Source organism: Pleuronectes platessa, chromosome 2 (genome assembly GCF_947347685.1).
Source record: "Pleuronectes platessa chromosome 2, fPlePla1.1, whole genome shotgun sequence".
Lineage (NCBI taxonomy): Eukaryota > Metazoa > Chordata > Actinopteri > Pleuronectiformes > Pleuronectidae > Pleuronectes > Pleuronectes platessa.
The window spans coordinates 12600681-12616737 of NC_070627.1; the positions used below are offsets into that span (position 1 = coordinate 12600681).

The 16057-nt window shown below is 40.7% G+C and overlaps 2 protein-coding genes across 2 annotated transcripts; both read left to right on the forward strand.

The window, feature by feature from the left end:
- The first annotated feature begins 3359 nt into the window (after positions 1 to 3359).
- Positions 3360 to 9663, forward strand: c2h1orf159 (chromosome 2 C1orf159 homolog). Its single transcript, XM_053443332.1, has 9 exons — positions 3360 to 3555; positions 4538 to 4635; positions 4731 to 4815; positions 5301 to 5396; positions 5474 to 5530; positions 5783 to 5917; positions 6093 to 6118; positions 6258 to 6282; positions 7000 to 9663. The coding sequence occupies exons 2-9, from the start codon at positions 4564 to 4566 to the stop codon at positions 7101 to 7103; spliced, it is 600 nt and encodes a 199-aa protein (XP_053299307.1). The 5' UTR covers positions 3360 to 3555; positions 4538 to 4563; the 3' UTR covers positions 7104 to 9663.
- Positions 9664 to 11404: 1741 nt separating this feature from the next.
- LOC128460988 (PPARGC1 and ESRR induced regulator, muscle 1) lies at positions 11405 to 16027 on the forward strand. The gene is made up of 3 exons (XM_053445985.1): positions 11405 to 14177; positions 14296 to 14412; positions 14856 to 16027. The coding sequence occupies exons 1-3, from the start codon at positions 11405 to 11407 to the stop codon at positions 14930 to 14932; spliced, it is 2967 nt and encodes a 988-aa protein (XP_053301960.1). The 3' UTR covers positions 14933 to 16027.
- Positions 16028 to 16057: the final 30 nt, after the last annotated feature.

Consider the following 16057-nt stretch of genomic DNA (forward strand, 5'->3'; position numbering starts at 1 on the left):
CAGAAACATTCATCAACAACCACATTATATTTGAAATTGTAATTTTCCTAACACCATAACATGCTATTCACCTTTTTCACACTGTCCTCCAACTTTGTCATCACCTCGTTGTGGGAGTGCAATTTAGTTACCAGAATCTCAGAATACTGGGAAATGTCGTTCTGAAGAACAATCATATTATTGTGCACTGGGATGAAACGATAAAAACATAAACATAAAGACAATAAATTAAGACATTTATGGAACCAGATAGTATAAAAAAAGATTTTAATCGTTGGGCAAAGGGCATCACCTACTGGTGGAAAGCTTATTGCCTTGCTTACAGACTTTTTACTAAATTACTTGGAGATGCACCAATGCAGAGTGTAACTTTAAATTAATACATATCAGTTCTTTGTGAAACTTACAAATTGATGCAAAGTTGTCAAAGTTTTCAAGAACTGTTTGGACCACAGCCATATTTCGCTCTGTGCCAACAACTAGTTGTTGGATCTGAAAAAATATTGCAGCTTTATTTTATCATATACCATCACAAAGGAGATGAGCTGGAAAATCAGATGAATATCATCACTTACATTGTTGTGAGTTTCTCTTGTAAGTTGACTTTCTTTGACTAAAAGGTCGCTGTTAAAAAGATTTACAGGTGATTAGGGCCATTATGTCTGTCAACTCTTACCTGCTTTTATATAATTTCAATACAACTTATTACAACTTAATGAGTCCCAAAAGTACCTGACATTATTTTCTTTGGCCTTTTTTCTTTCTCCTTCAAATTTATCCAGTATTCCTAAAGCTCTGGTTTTACCCTTTGCGTCTCCAAACAGAAGAGGTTTGGTGTGATAAGTGCTCGCAAACTTTGGGTCACTCGCCTATACAGAGAAAAGACACAGATGTTACGAGGCATTAAACAGACAGAACAAATTTGTATGTGCTCTGAGAGATTATTAACAAAACTGTAACACTAGCGGTCTCATAATTAGATGACATTTTCTTCATATAAAAAGCCTTATTAAATTCACACTGACAAACAAGCTGGAATTGTAAAGTGGAGTTATCAATACTACATGGCAACAATAATCAAGTTCTGCCATTACGCGGCTCATCGATCTGCACAATTACGCACAAAGGCCCGATTCAACCAGGGATAAAGACAGTGAAAGATACCTCAGTATAATAAACATCAAAATCTCTCATTAGATGCACTGTTGTTGCCTAGCTAACAGCATTTTTTGTGTTGCTGTTGAAACGCTGGTCGCAGTTTTTACTCTTAAGGGGTTTACAAAATATGGTCTTTCAACAAATATACGAGTGATTACAGTATTTCACCAGTGGGTCTGTGTTCCTCATGCTTCACCTTGAAAAACCTACAAGAGGAAGCCGATAAATCTCACCTCTTGTGAACTGGACGACAAATTTATTTCCTGAGACATGCTCTGAGAATTGTCGGGCCACAGTTGAGACCCGAAGAACAGCTGCGATTCTGTAAAGCTGGAGTAGCCACTGGTCGACACGTTCCTGTTCATTGTTTTCTCCCCGCAAGGTTTGACATGTGAAGAAAACAAAAAGACATCAATTGTTTGTGCAGCAAAACAAAATCACATGTAGAAATATGGTCAATAAGGAAAACATTATTGTTTTATTCTTATCTATTAATGTGCCAGTTATTTTCCTGGTCAATCAGTTCACTATTTGACCTGTTTAAAGTTTTTTAAACGTGAAAAAGGCCTGGTTTAACGAATGACAGCTATATGAATGTAATGAAACGGCATGTTTCATTTAGATTTTCTCCAAAACTCAAATATAAATCCCAAATTGTCACATCTGAGAAAACAAAGATTTAAATTACATTTGAGAAGCTAGAACCAGGTTAGACTTGCAAGGAAAAATTACTGACACAATTAATCAATCATCAAAATAGCTGCAGATAAATTAACTTTTGATCAGCTTATCTAAACGATTCTTTATGTAAAACATGACACTTTGATCAGATTTGAGTCCAGTGAAAAAATCCTCATCCAGTGTTTATCCACAGTAGATGATGGGTAACAGGTTAAAGTTGTGAAGTGAGCTAACCACCTGGTTCCAGCGGGAATACTCAGCATTTCTTTTATGTTCATGATATGATTCATAAATGTCGGTCACCTGTTTGTAAAGAGAACATGTTAGCAGCCGTTTTTGAAAAAATTGTGTCTTTAACACAGCAGCTGTCAATTGGGCTAGCTTTGTTAGCATTAGCCGAGTGGTGTAAAAACAGCGTCTTTGGCTAGCTGAGGCTGATTAGCATTAGCATTTATTATCAATTCTAAAGTTAGGTTAGAGTTAACAATCTTTTCACAGCTTTACCGACCTCTTGTCATAATAACTTTACTGATATAAAGTGGTTATCGTTGATGAAATCAGATACAAATGTGACTCACAGCAGGAAATACGCATCGAGGAGTTCAAATCTCCCGCCATTCATCCGTCCAGGCTGCGTTCATGTACAGTCGGAAGAGACCCCACTGCGATTTCATAGCAGCAAAATAGACGGCGCACAAACACTGCCTTCTGTTTTTGTTCTTGCTAATTATGTTTATATCTCTCACGTGCTCCATTCCTTTATCAACATCTATTAATTTAGACTCAATTTATGAGCTTTATAACTACATTTCTACCCAGGTTGGAATAATTCCGTTTATCATTGTGCTCTTTGAATGCATGACACACCTGTGAAGTAGCTCTGTGTTGAAGAGAAAATGGGAAATTCAGTTTCATCACTTTATTGGAATGATGTTTCTAATAAAGTTGTGTTTGATCGTTAGAGATTAAATGCCAGGATTATTCCAGTGTGAGACAACAGAGACGTAATGCACACAGGTGAGAGGTGTCAGTGTGGGCCCAGACACTGTAAATACTATAGTGTAAAAGTATAAAAGTATTCAGTGTATAGAGTCACATTTCTACTGGGTGGACTACAGTGACAGTGCGGGTCCAAGTGAACGGTGGTCGAAGAGATCGAAATAGCTACTGAATAAATGCTTTCATTTACAAAATAAACTTTTCTGTTTTTAATAATCAATGCTGTATTTTGGATCATGTTTGCCAGTGTTTCCCAAAGTGCGTCGGGCCATGGAGGTTGTATAAATGGTTTCATTTAGCAAATTATTAATTATAAAATGAAGAGATATTAAAATCGGTTTAATAAGTTATGCTTTGGATATGATTTATGTGTGAATAGAAGATAGGGCGGCACGATCATGGTCACAGTGATCATCATGGTTATTTTGATCAATACAGATACCCCCCCTCATACATCCGCCTCTGTCAATGACGCATAACAACAACAGTTGGGGTTTTATTTTGAAAACCGTACCCGGAAGTTTACGGGCTAAATGCGAGTGGCAGCAAGCTGCAGGTTTATCTGTGCGCGTCCTGCACCGAAGTGTTCATGAGCAACCTGCCAACCATCAACACCAGTGACTGTCCGTACACACAACCGCGACGGAGCAGAGCTGACGGAGAAGAACCCCGGAGCCAGGAGCACTTCCCTCGGGCCACAGTCTGGTGTTTTGTGCGGTGAGTTAACTTTTTGTGTGTGTCTACATCCACCACGACGTGCAGGTGCTCGGTGTGTGTCTGTGCACACGGTCGATCGTGTGGGAGAGGGAGACGCAGATTCGCTCACTTGTCGTTGGAACGCTGACATGGTTGTTTGAGCCCCGGGCTCGGTCACGCTGTAACTTCCTAGTGACAGGTGCCAGCTAGCTAACTGTGTGGGGGTGCTATCACCTGGCTGACGTTAGCACAACTCGAAGCTTTCCCTGACACATTAGCTTTGCTGCTGCCTGACGCATTCAAATAAGGATGGAGCCTTAAAGGGCGAATGTCTGAAAGTTAGTTCACTGACCAGTGCTTGTAAAACCACTTTAGTTGAAGACTGTCACCTCCAGCTGCTGATGTTTGTGATGAGAAACTAGTGAATCCACATTCAAGTAGATTTATTACACATACAAATAAATAGGTCTGTTTAGAATTCCTTGCTTTGAAAAATGTAAACACGTTTTCCATTTTTTTAATTTATAATTGGAGATGTCTCAAATGTCTTAAAGATGTCTGAACTATAGACTGTATATCAAGATGGAGGAAATGACCACTCCCCAAAAGTGATCACCTGCTGGCTACCTGCGATAAAGGTCATAAACCCAAGCCTCTCCCATATTAGTGGATAGGAGATGGACCAAACTGAAAAGTCAAGTACATGTTTTAATGTTATCCTACTGATTTATGTTCAAGTTTTGTTTTTTAAAGTAATTCAGGTTTTGATTTATTATTTTATGCAATTAAAAACAGGGTGAAACACCATGATTGACAGCTGAGACTAACCTGCCATTGGTTGAGCCAAAGTCTTGACTGGAAATCGATAGCGTGGCTACATCCCATGATAGCTACTGTGCAGATATCGGCTCCAAATGCTAAAATGGCAGTTCATGTTGGATTAAAGAGTAATAATATGTGTCCTATTAGGTGACTACTCAAAGTGATTTATTTTGTCTTCTAGTCTGTCCGGTCCCCAAGGCTTCAAAAATGGCTCTGTCATTCCTTTTGGTCTTGGCTGCCACCGTGATCCTTATCAGACCTGAGACGCCTTTAACTAAGGTAAGAAGATCGATGTTACTCAGCCAAAGGGTCAGTGTGTGTTCCTATTCAAGTTGCACTCATTTGATAATGTGTGAGTGCTGCTCTGTTTACAGGCCTTACATCAGAACTCACTTGAGTGCTGCAGCGACAAACTGAGAGGGAACAACTCGTGTTCGAACGACACTCACTGTGAACCCGGTAATGTGGACGTTTTATACCCCTGTCAAACAGCTCTGAGGGAGGTTGTCAGCTCTATGCAGAAGAGCCTGGATCTTTAACCATCAATTATATTAATTGTTAACACTTTAAGATAAGTGGGTAGACAAAGGTCCCTCTTGTCATTTTAGAGTCGATAATATATTAATACACTGGTCATTGAAAAACCTCTGATCGTAGAGGAGCACATTCCCTTATTTGTTGTTTTGATGATGATGATGATGATGATGATGAAGAGCACAGTCTAACACATTGGTTCTCCATGTGTTCAATTGGGTTTAGATCTTGTGATATTAAAGACCATGATTCAAGGTACATAATTCATGTCATCATCACACTCATCAGACTATTCAGTGATGGGAGGGATTGTAATCCATAACCATTATTAGCAATGACATGTTTTTTCATTTAACACCAGTTAATGTGGTTTGAAATATAAGAATATTTTCTTCTTTTGAATTCTTCAGGCTGCTTCCTGCGTGTCCTTGAGAACAGCAACACTGTTTGTATCATCTGTGACTCCGCATCCGTGGACCTTGAAAACATAACAGTGTGCAGCTACAGTAAGGACGGCAGACTATCCACTCACTCAAATTAAAATCTTGCTGTTTTTAATTTACACCTTTCCTTTCCACTGTAGACTACACAATGGAGCGGAAGAATCACACAACTGTAACTACTGTCATTCCTAAAATTGGTAAGATATCACGTCTACAGTCATTGCAGACTGTTTTTTGAATTTTTCATTATAATAATTATATTTCTTAACCGGTACTGTGTTTTGTAAATCTGATTTATTAGAAAAAAAACTGTGGATTTAAGTTTACGGATCAGTGTATTTTAGAAGCTAATATAAAGCTCAGAAAACAAAATGTGTATGATGAGCTAATAACATACTTCTTGTATTGCTCATCTTCTGTTTCCTGGTTTGTCTCGTGTCTTTGAGCAGGAGGGCCAGGCGTGGCAGCGTCTCTTCTCCTGGGAACACTGTTGATCAGCCTGTTCCTTATCTTGTCTGTTGCCTCCTTCTTCTACCTCAAACGCTCCAACCGACTTCCAGGCATCTTTTACCGTCGCAACAAAGGTAAGTGGACAAACCTGAAGTACGACGCTCCACAGATCCTGCTGAGCCAGCATGCGCATTACGTAGTGGGCTATGTTATACTATACAATACAGCATGGATGTGCCTGTAGAACATGGAAACAATGTTATTGCTTTGCCTCAGTCATGCGTAACATTATTTTTGTCACATTTACAGCCTTCATTTTCCAACCAAGTGAGACAGTAAGTCAATTTTACTGTTTGTTCATAGCTAATAACACAAGATTACATTCAGAGATTTGTGTAGAGACTTTGAATTGTCATTAGTAATACAAAGAAATCAATTGACACAAGGTAAACATTAATTTTTTCTTTCTTCCAGGCTGTCATGATTCCGTCCTCTTCAGGTGAGATAAGTAGAATGTCTTACTTTGTAAACTACCTCTCTGATCCTGCTAAACAGGTTCTAGTATTGTTTGAGGTTGGTGAGTAATGCATACCAGTCTAAACATTACCAACGACTATTTGTCAATGTTGGTAAGAAGTGTTGCATTTTTGAGGACTGTAATAACAGGATTATAATTAGAAAACTTGATTTGGGGTATAAAAGTTGTTCTCAAAGCAGCACTATCTAACTTTTACTGAGCAACAGCGCCCCCCTGCAGATACATGTGGGAAAACTATCAATCTCTGCCTGTGTAATTCCACTCACTGAACTGAAACTGTGGATAATCCGCATGATCCCCGGCTTCCTGAACCAGAATAGATACCAAACATACACACCAAACTATGTTCAGAATTCTTCATATTTTGTTTCCTCACTGAATATTGGAGAAAACTCTGGTTTTTATTCACTTCTAAGTGTTTTTAACGGAACCACAGCTCAGCATTATTCTTGAATTTGCTGGGGCTGATTCAGGTAATTTAAGCTGCGACCTTCAGTCAGTCACACACTTCTCACAAGAGATCGAGGCCCACTCACCAAAGTTACATAGAGCAAGAACAGGGCCTCAGGATAAGGATTGTTTTTATTGTACAAGCACAAAGTATAATGAAGTTAACTCAAATGTTGCCTCTTTTATTTTTCTGTTGTTTTTATTGTTTTTGTTTCTTTTCTTTTGAAGTGAGAAAACCGAGATACGTCAGAAGGGAGCGCCCCGCCGGGATATCAACAGTGAAAAGTACCACCATACCCACCACGTCCACCACTCAAGTCTATAATGTGTAGGAGGGGGGTGGCAGTGTGTGTGCAGGTAGGAGAGAAACCTCAGGAAAGATTTTCTTCTCAAGGGTGTAGAAATACAAGGTGGCCAAATTTAACTGTAACTGCGTGCGGTGCGTCTTACTGACACAGCATCTCGTTGACTGGCTCATATTATATTGATATTAACTAAAACATCCCAGTATAAATAGTTTCTGTATTTCTCCGTAAATGTGAAGCATCGCAGTTCAGTTTGTATTTTCCCCCTCATGCAGCCCTGTTGTGATGAAAAGACTCATCACTCAGGATCACTCCCTGGTTTTTCATTCTAAACACTTAGATGAAGCAGTATCTGTGGACCCGTCTGTTAAAGCATTAATGCGACATTAAGGGGAGCATGTGTTCCCTATTCACGCTTTAGATAAGAGGATTGATACCAGTCTGAGACCTGTATGGGTAAATATGAGGGTAAAGTTTGTAGCTATTGACCTCTGCATAAAGACTGGAAACAGCTCGCCCGGCTCTGTCCATCCCTGATGACCAGCACATCCAAAGCTCATTCAGAAACACGATTAAAACTGCAGAAGTGGAAAAAACACAGTTAAAAATCTTAGGGGGAGTTATGCTCCAGACTGTTTCTTCTCTGTGATTGGTTTCCAAGGGCATTTTCTGTTGTGTGTGTGGATCAAACAAAGAAGATTGACTGTGTTTAATCAGTGAACTTTAAAGGTGCTGAAGATGGATTGTGTTTTCTTTGGACAGAGCCACACTCTCTGTTTCCAGTCTTTGTCTGAATCTAAGCTACATCTCCTGGCTGCAGCTTGACTTTGCACTGACAGACTTGAGACTGGTATCGTGCTGGTCACCTTGGTTATTGTTTTAAGTGACAGGGTTCATAAATACACTGATCGGTCTGCTTTAGAGGAATCAAACCAGCAACCAAGTTAAGTAACATTAATGCTAATCTTTTAGAGAAACTGACAGCCTAGTGACATTTATTGGAAGCTTGTTTTTACTTAGTTTTTTTATTTACACGTGTCATATTTATTTGCATTTTGTAACAGTGCACTGAATTTTACTGATTAGACCAAGAGAATGAATTGTGTCTGATGATGTAAGAATCCTTCTGGTGGACCGGGACATTGTAGGGAGAGTTACTCTGGCCGCTGTATTGATAATTGCTCAATTGACTTGGTATTTTTATTGTTGTTTTTGAATTAGCTATTTTTGTGATCTCGAGCAAGTTGAATGTATTTTACACGGAAAACAAATCCTGCATCGCAATTACATGGATTATTTACTACGTTCCATTTATTACACACAACATAGGAAATTCTACCATCCTGCAAAAACGTTTTAAATATAAATTATTGTTCCATGAAGTAAGATCTCTCATAACTGAACATTTTTAAATCCTTCTGCACTTTATTCGCCTAAGGTCATCAGCTAAAGTAAGACCTTGTGTTTATAAAGGAGACACATTATGTTTTGTTAATATCCTCTAGTGTGTTTATTATATATATATTTTTTGTGTATGAAAAGGTTGTGCAAAGTTAAAAAACCCAAAGTTCGTGGTAAAGGGAGCTCCCCCCCACTCCTGAAGCTCCTGAAGCAGCTCGTCAGTCTGGCCGATACTTTCAGGGAGTCGTGATTTCAGGTCATGTGATGCCATGTAGCATCCCGATGCCCCACATTTGCGTAATGCCAGTGGGTAGTCTGGCACGCCCCTTAACAAATCCAGGTGAAGTTAGAGCAGAGGCCAACATTGTGCCGGAAGCGGTAAACCAATCACTACAGAGTGTGCCAGCTGGCCAATCAGAGCAGATTGGGCTTTATCGACACCCCCTTAAAGAGACAGGAGCTCAAACCAAGTGTTTCAGACAGAGGCTGAAAAGAGGAGCTGTGGATCTGAGCATGTAAACCTTTTCAGGTAATAAATTGAATTAAAATGATGAACCTGAATATGAGCGTAATATGACTCCTTTAAAATAATCTATCTAAAATAATTTGTCACCAGGTGTGATTTGAGATTGTATCGTTGTGTGACTGGCAGCATCACTGTTGCGTTGTGAAATCTACTTGACTACTATTACCTTTGCCAAACATTCTTTGAAGAAGCTGGCTTGTACTGTGTGCCATTACTGTGATTACTGTGCCATTCTAAGCTTTATACGCAGCCGGGAAACATTCAGTCACAACGTGTTGAACAAATGGTTATTTGAATAATAACCAGTGGCCTTTACTGTGCACAATTCAGAAACCAAGGCTAGTTATCCAAGTTTTAATTGCTATGTGGTATTTTATTTAAAATATTTTTATATATTGCCAACACTGAGGCCATAAAGAATTAATTTCCATTTTCAGTACATTCTTGAGTGATCTGATGTATGCCAGTGAAAAGGCATTTCCTGATTATTCCCCTTTTTGCTTCGCATTTTGTGTTGTTTGATGTTGTACAGGCAACCATAAGCTGAATACATGTATATATTGTTTTATACAAATGATGCATTGTTTTTGTAATAATGTACATATTCTTGTTTCAATGCCATAAAGAATGTTCTGCAGAAATAAAGCACTTTTAACTGTTTGCCTCAGTTCAGGTCTATAAACTGACTGACTCCTGTTTATTTTAAGCGGGACTAATTATCTCTAACAAAATATTGTTCAAAGACAAGTTTGATTAATTCTGTAAGTTATTTTTCAGGTTCCTGAGTTATACTGTTGATTCTTTTTTAAATGTCTCCATCGATTACTGAGTAGATTGATGGATTACTACCAGATTGGCAAATAAACTAATCAGGAAGGAAAACACTTCATTTATCTTGATTGTTAACTTATTACGTGTAAAGCTAATAGACATCTTTATTTTAACTTCAGTTCCCTTCATCCAAACTAAAGAAAACATTAAAATATAAGTCTAAATGGTCAAATTTTCCATGCAGGGAGACGTTTGTGCAGAAACTAATTCCAAAATAATTCAGAATATTTATTATTCACGGTGGATTTTAAGGCTTATTTCTATTTAAACTAAATCAAAATTTCTTGGTAATTATATTCTACATAGACTGGCACAATTTGAGTAGACGATGTCGACAGAGCTCAAATTTACAATATTTTGTAAGTTTGACTAAATTTTTTTATTTCAAAGTTTGACTAGTGTATTGTGTTTATTTTTATTCAAGGCTAAAAATAATCCAATTTAAAATTTGAGCTTGAATATTTTGAATTCCATTTGACTTATGACATATATTTAAAATAATGTCCCTCATGATTGCTAATTAAGTCAGTGCCCTTGTACGTCCTTCACTTTCCAGCCTCATTAGGGGATCAATACTTGATCTCTGAACCTCTGATAAAAGAAAGAGGGCTTGTATTTTTGGTCGGTGAAATGTCACACCTCTGGCAATGCAGGGGAGGACGTCTGCACCGGCAGCTACATGTGACTGGACATACTCCTCTATTTATAACAGCTGAGTGCAAGGCCCCAGTCCGACATACACAAGGACAGATGCACATGAGAGCTGAAATGTTCCTGCAAGGAGAAAGTACTGCCTCCTCCAAAAAAGATGTCTCGACCCTGTTCAACAGGTAGGTCCCTATTTACTACAGAAACACATTAACAGTGAGTAACTGAATATGCTACATGTTGGTTGTTTTGACAAAGTAGAAACACAAGACCTTTAATGACATTGGTAGAGAGCGGCTGAACTGATTTTTTCATAACAGCACCTTCATGCTAAAAAAGAAAGAGAAACATCATTAAATGAACAACTTAAAAACACCCTAAAACCTTTAAAAGTAACAATCATAACTTGTATGTTTTAAATACAAATATGATATACACTTTAAGAAAAAATGTGAGGTGTCACTCTTTTCAAAATGGTATTGTTATGTTTGCGTAGTTTTTTTTTTGAATGACATTTTCAATTTCACTGTTTACCAAGTGTGTTTGTGGAACTGATACAGTCAGTGGAGGCATCAGCCGAGTCTTTCATATCAGGTCGTATGACATGTTTTTGAAGAGCAGGCCCCTGGAGTATTTTGGTATCTGTTTTGGAACTTGTGACCAAGGTGCTCTTGCTCTGCCGCTCTCTGATGTCGTCACTTCCGAAGCTTTCAACCAGCTCCTGGCAGCTGATTACAGCGACGTTAAGCTTCAGACAGACGCCTGAGCCCTTAATGTGACTCCAATGTGTTTATGTTACTCTGATGTGCTCAGCAAGTCTTTTCTGTTACACTCCCACTTATCATTTTCAAACATCTACGTCCGTAATCAATTATCTTCGTCCTATTTTCTCCCCAGACTGAAGAGCACGTGAGGGATCACGATGGATGATTTGGATCACAGCATGCACATTGCCCAGTTCGACTGGACCAGCTTCTACGACGAGAGTGAAGAGTGCGGCCTGCTGCAGCCTTCGCTCGCCTGCCTCGACAACTCCAGCCTCAGCGATGAAGAGGATTCGGAAAACTCTGGTTCAGTCCTCAGGGCAGTTCAGCAGGAGATACAGCAGAGCCCTGATGTGACCAGAGCCGAGGGGGACGCTGCAGGAGGGGAGGCACTGAATGAGAGTGAACAAGTGGCGAGTGGGACACGGGTGGACTCTGAGAGATGCCTAGAAAAACTCAGCACAAAGGAGGTGCATGCAAAGACTGCAGAGGACGACACGGAGGAGACACATGACAACATTGCTCTGTGCACTGAAACTTCATATTTCCAGGGTTCAGGAGATTGCAATGAGCTGAAGAAAGAGGACGGGGATCTGCAAACAGAATTAAAGAATTCCAGACGTGAACCTGACCCACAGTTTCTCAAGCAAGTGGATTTAAACAGGAATAATCCACATAGTACAGCTGTGAGTGACACGAGCAGTGTCACTTCCAGAGCAGAGAAGGAGCGCTGGTTTGTGACCATGAATTACAGTCCTGAAAGACGACTGGGGCGTGCCACCTCTGTGAAAAAAAAACGACGACAAAGAAAAGCTTGTAGAACTAATCGCCTGTGCAACAACACGCAGGAGAAATCTCTTGAAAATGGACCAGAGTTTGACTCAAACCAGGATAAAAATGAATCTGCAGGAGGGACGGACATGGAGGGCTTCACTAAATCTGACCAAACCTGGCATCAGAGCACTGATAGAAATGCTGAGAGCCTTTCAGATGTGTTGCAAATGACTCATACAGAAAAAAATGTGTCCGAAAAACTGGTTCTCTCTCATTCCGTCGAAGAATCTGACAAAAAGGAAGAAGGCACCTCAGCATCCACGTCACATGAAACATTCACACCCAGATACCCATCGCCAGTGGAGAGTGAAGAATCAGACGAGTTTGAAGATGGTGTTGACTTCTTCTCCATCCACAGTTATGACTCTGAGAGCTATTTGTCTGCTGCTGAATCACTGGAGGAATCTCAGCAGCTTCAGCCTGTGGGGTTAATGCGGCTGCAGAGCTTTGTGTCCCTGACGCTGCAGACTGAGAGAGCAAATGATGACAGTGCACAGGACGGACAAATGCAGGCAACTCTCTCCTGCAAGGTAGCAGCCGCTAACTGTGACAATTACGAGTGCAATGATGAGGCCGCACTGACTTTTCCATCTGCCGGCCAGAGAGCAGACAAAATGCCAGATGACGACTCCACATGCGATGTTAGTACACACAGCACGGCGCTCCACACGCTCTCGGACACAACAGGAGTCCACGATGACAAAATTAATCTTTCAGCATCTGGTAGCTCTTTAGGAGATCAGCTTGGTCCCCTCCCTATCCCTGATCTGACTGTAACACCGTGCCCTGTGGCCGACAGCCCTGAATCCTACGCTGTGGCTGCAGGCCACACCAAGCCCGTGTACGCCATGTGTGCCTTCTGGGACGAAATGGAGAAACTGACGATAAATGACATTTTGCAGCTCAGGATGGGCAGAAGCTCGCCTCCCACTGACACACGGGAAACACTGACAGCAAATGCTGACGAGTCTCTGACAAGTCACAGCTCTCTGGGTGACTGTGGTCTCATGGAGCTGTCGGACACGGCTGATTCAGACTATTGCACACAGCCTGACGAGTCCAAGCCAGATCGCTCCAGCTGCGAGTTCTCCACCTCAGACTTTGAAGAGGAGTACTTGCAGTTTATTGGCGCCAGTAGGAACCCCAGTCCTGATCCTCAGAGCAAAACCCACGACAGGACGAGTGACTCTCCTCTGCTATCACATGAGGAGGAGGAGTCCAATTGCTCTGAGGGAAAGGAGACGCCCGTCCCTTTGGAGGACTTTGCAGGACAGTTCTTTGAGGATCAGGAGTCACGTACTTTGAGCAAACTGTTGTGGCCGAGACAAATGACAAAAAGTAAAAGCGTGCACAACGTACAAGCTCTCAACAGAGAGGATTTGACGGTTCCCTTTGGAGGTGATGAGAGCAGTCTGTTTCTCAGCGGGTGTCAGTCTCTGGAGATCAGTGGTGACCTGGGAACACTTCTGCCGACCTCTTTTCCCGACACAGATCCTCAAATATCCTTCCCAGAAATGTTTGAATACCTTTTCACAGAGTATAAAGTAAAGAATGACTCCTGGTCCGTCACTGTCTACAATCGTGAGGGCATCTCAGTGTCTCCTCTGTTTGACTCCACCCTTTGCTCGTTGAGGGACGATGTGTCTCTCGCTTCTCTCCGGCGCAGCGAGGACAAACCCATCCCTATCTTCTCCTGTTGTTCTCCGACCGTCAGAGAACTCACATTCCCAAAATCGGACCATGTATTCTTGAGTGCAGACTGCGAGGCAGAGGAGGAGGTGGGCAACTTCTCTCCAATCAGAGTCATGTCTCACTCTTACCTCCGGGCCAATCAGTGTGGGGCGTCTGCAGCGGCCGCAGCCCGGTCTCACAGCTGGAGGAGTTTGCTGTCCATGAGGAAGATTCGCTTCCATGACAAAGGTAGCATGTGGTGCGGGGGTTCGGGCGCCTGGGTGTTTCCAGTGGAGGCTGACAAGATGGAGGGCAATGATCCACCAGTCACTGTGTTGACTGAGGGGATAGTCGCCTTGACTCCATCTCAGATGTTCAGAGAGCAAACAGAGCTGCAGAGCATTCTGGGAAGTCTGCAGACAACAAGTAAGCCAGAGCTCTGTTATACTCTGTCCTGCATGTAAAGAAAATAAGGAAAAAAACAATCATACATTCACACCTAAACAAGCATTAAAGGAAATCCACTGTTTTTCCTCTCTTACAGGACGAGAGGGCATCTTCTCCACACTGAAGCAGTCTGATATGTGTTTGGTCTGCATTGCCTTTGCCTCCTGGGTGCTGACATCTTCTGATCCAGAGGCAGCTGATGCCTGGAAAGCAGGTATGAAACCTCTGGCACTGATATTCTGCTGTGACAGTCATTATTCAGCAAATATGGCTGAAACTAGGATTACCACCCTGCAGTTGAATGCCTCAGTTTCCCCCCAGACTGATATCGAGTCACTGTGACCTTTGACCTTGTTAGCTGTTTTCAAATTGAATAAAGTCCTTCCCTAAACGCAGATTTGAAATATGATAAGCCACAAACATGTTAAGTGAGGTCACCGTGACCTCGACCTTTGACTTCCTAAATCAAATCAGTTAATCCTTAAGTGTTAAGTTTTCGAAAGAATAGGATTGATGGACAACCCGAAAACATAACGCCTCGGGTCACCGTCTATCATCCGGCAGGAGGCATAATGAAATAATAAAGGCCCTTGAAATATAAATGATCACAGTCCTGTGTAACATGATGATTGATACTCTGTCTTAAATCCTGTTCAGCTCTGCTGGCAAACGTGAGCGCGCTCTCAGCCATCCAGTATCTGCGGCACTATGTGAAGAAGAAGAGACCTCACTGAGACCATCCCTGATACATAATGTACAAAACAAGTCAATAAGTCATTTCCAAGCACTTTTCACCTGGGTCCATCTATATAAACCATACTGTTATAGTGTATGCATTGGTTGCATTGGAGGTCAAATACAGCATGTTCTAGTTAGTGAGCAGATTTGAAATGTTTCAGCCTCAAACCAGTTGGACAGATGATACACTGATGTACAATATTATTGAAATGAAGATAACGATTAGAAACATGAAATATAAAGGTTAAACTATTAAAATAAGATATATGTAATTTAAGTATAAAAACGTTTGTTGGCAGACTGAAGATTTTTATTTTCAATAGGAAAGAATGAGTATGGGGATGAAGTGCCAAAGGCTGGGTTAGGAGCACATAGTTGCTTTCTGTGTTTGTGTGGGATTTGTTATACACTGTCCTTTAAGAGTTAAAAACATTTCAGCTGCATTTGGAACTAAAGTTTAACAGCTCTGGACAAACTGACGTAGACTTACGGACCATAATGTCAGCAAAGGAGCTCATTTGTTTTTAACATGTAACATTGTGCCTCAATCATGGATCTGTATGTTAAACAGCTGCCGTCATGCTAAGATGTAACAGCAGCGTGTAGGTTTGTGATAAACTGCTGCCAGAGTGTGTGTGCGCTGTCTTTGTAGAAAATGAAAATGGGGATAAAATCCTGAAGGAAAGTTCTGATGCAGATGTTGATCTGGTTGTAAGAAAAGATGAAGAATGTGACTATTGGAGCGGTGTGGGAATTGAAGGCTTCGTCTGAAAGTGGTTCAGTGCCCCTTTTATTCAAACCCGTGGGTGTGAGATGTGAACAGATTGAGGAGTTTTATCATGTTTAGGACATTTGAATGATGGAAAGTAACACTGTACTATATTAAGTATATTAAAGGTAATTCTCTGCAGATTATATTCTTTTGTTGCTTAGATTAATGTCAGGACTGATGTCAGAACACATTTCAAGCTGAATTATTTTCTCAGTGGTAGCTTTGACTAATTATCTAATTAATGGCCTGAAAATGGATTTTGTGTGAAAAATTAAAAAGAAAACAGATCTTGTTTGAATAATGAATATCTTATCAAACACAGCTTGACAGGTTTTTGATGTAATAAGAT

Excerpts from the sequence above, each read along its gene's own strand:
- c2h1orf159 (XM_053443332.1), top strand. The coding sequence starts at position 4,564 with ATGGCTCTGTCATTCCTTTTGGTCTTGGCTGCCACCGTGATCCTTATC. Across the intron at positions 5,397-5,473 it reads CATAACAGTGTGCAGCTACA|ACTACACAATGGAGCGGAAG; the intron begins GTAAGGACGGCA and ends TTTCCACTGTAG. Across the intron at positions 6,119-6,257 it reads TTTTCCAACCAAGTGAGACA|GCTGTCATGATTCCGTCCTC; the intron begins GTAAGTCAATTT and ends TCTTTCTTCCAG.
- LOC128460988 (XM_053445985.1), top strand. The coding sequence starts at position 11,405 with ATGGATGATTTGGATCACAGCATGCACATTGCCCAGTTCGACTGGACC. Across the intron at positions 14,178-14,295 it reads GGGAAGTCTGCAGACAACAA|GACGAGAGGGCATCTTCTCC; the intron begins GTAAGCCAGAGC and ends CCTCTCTTACAG. Across the intron at positions 14,413-14,855 it reads AGCTGATGCCTGGAAAGCAG|CTCTGCTGGCAAACGTGAGC; the intron begins GTATGAAACCTC and ends AATCCTGTTCAG.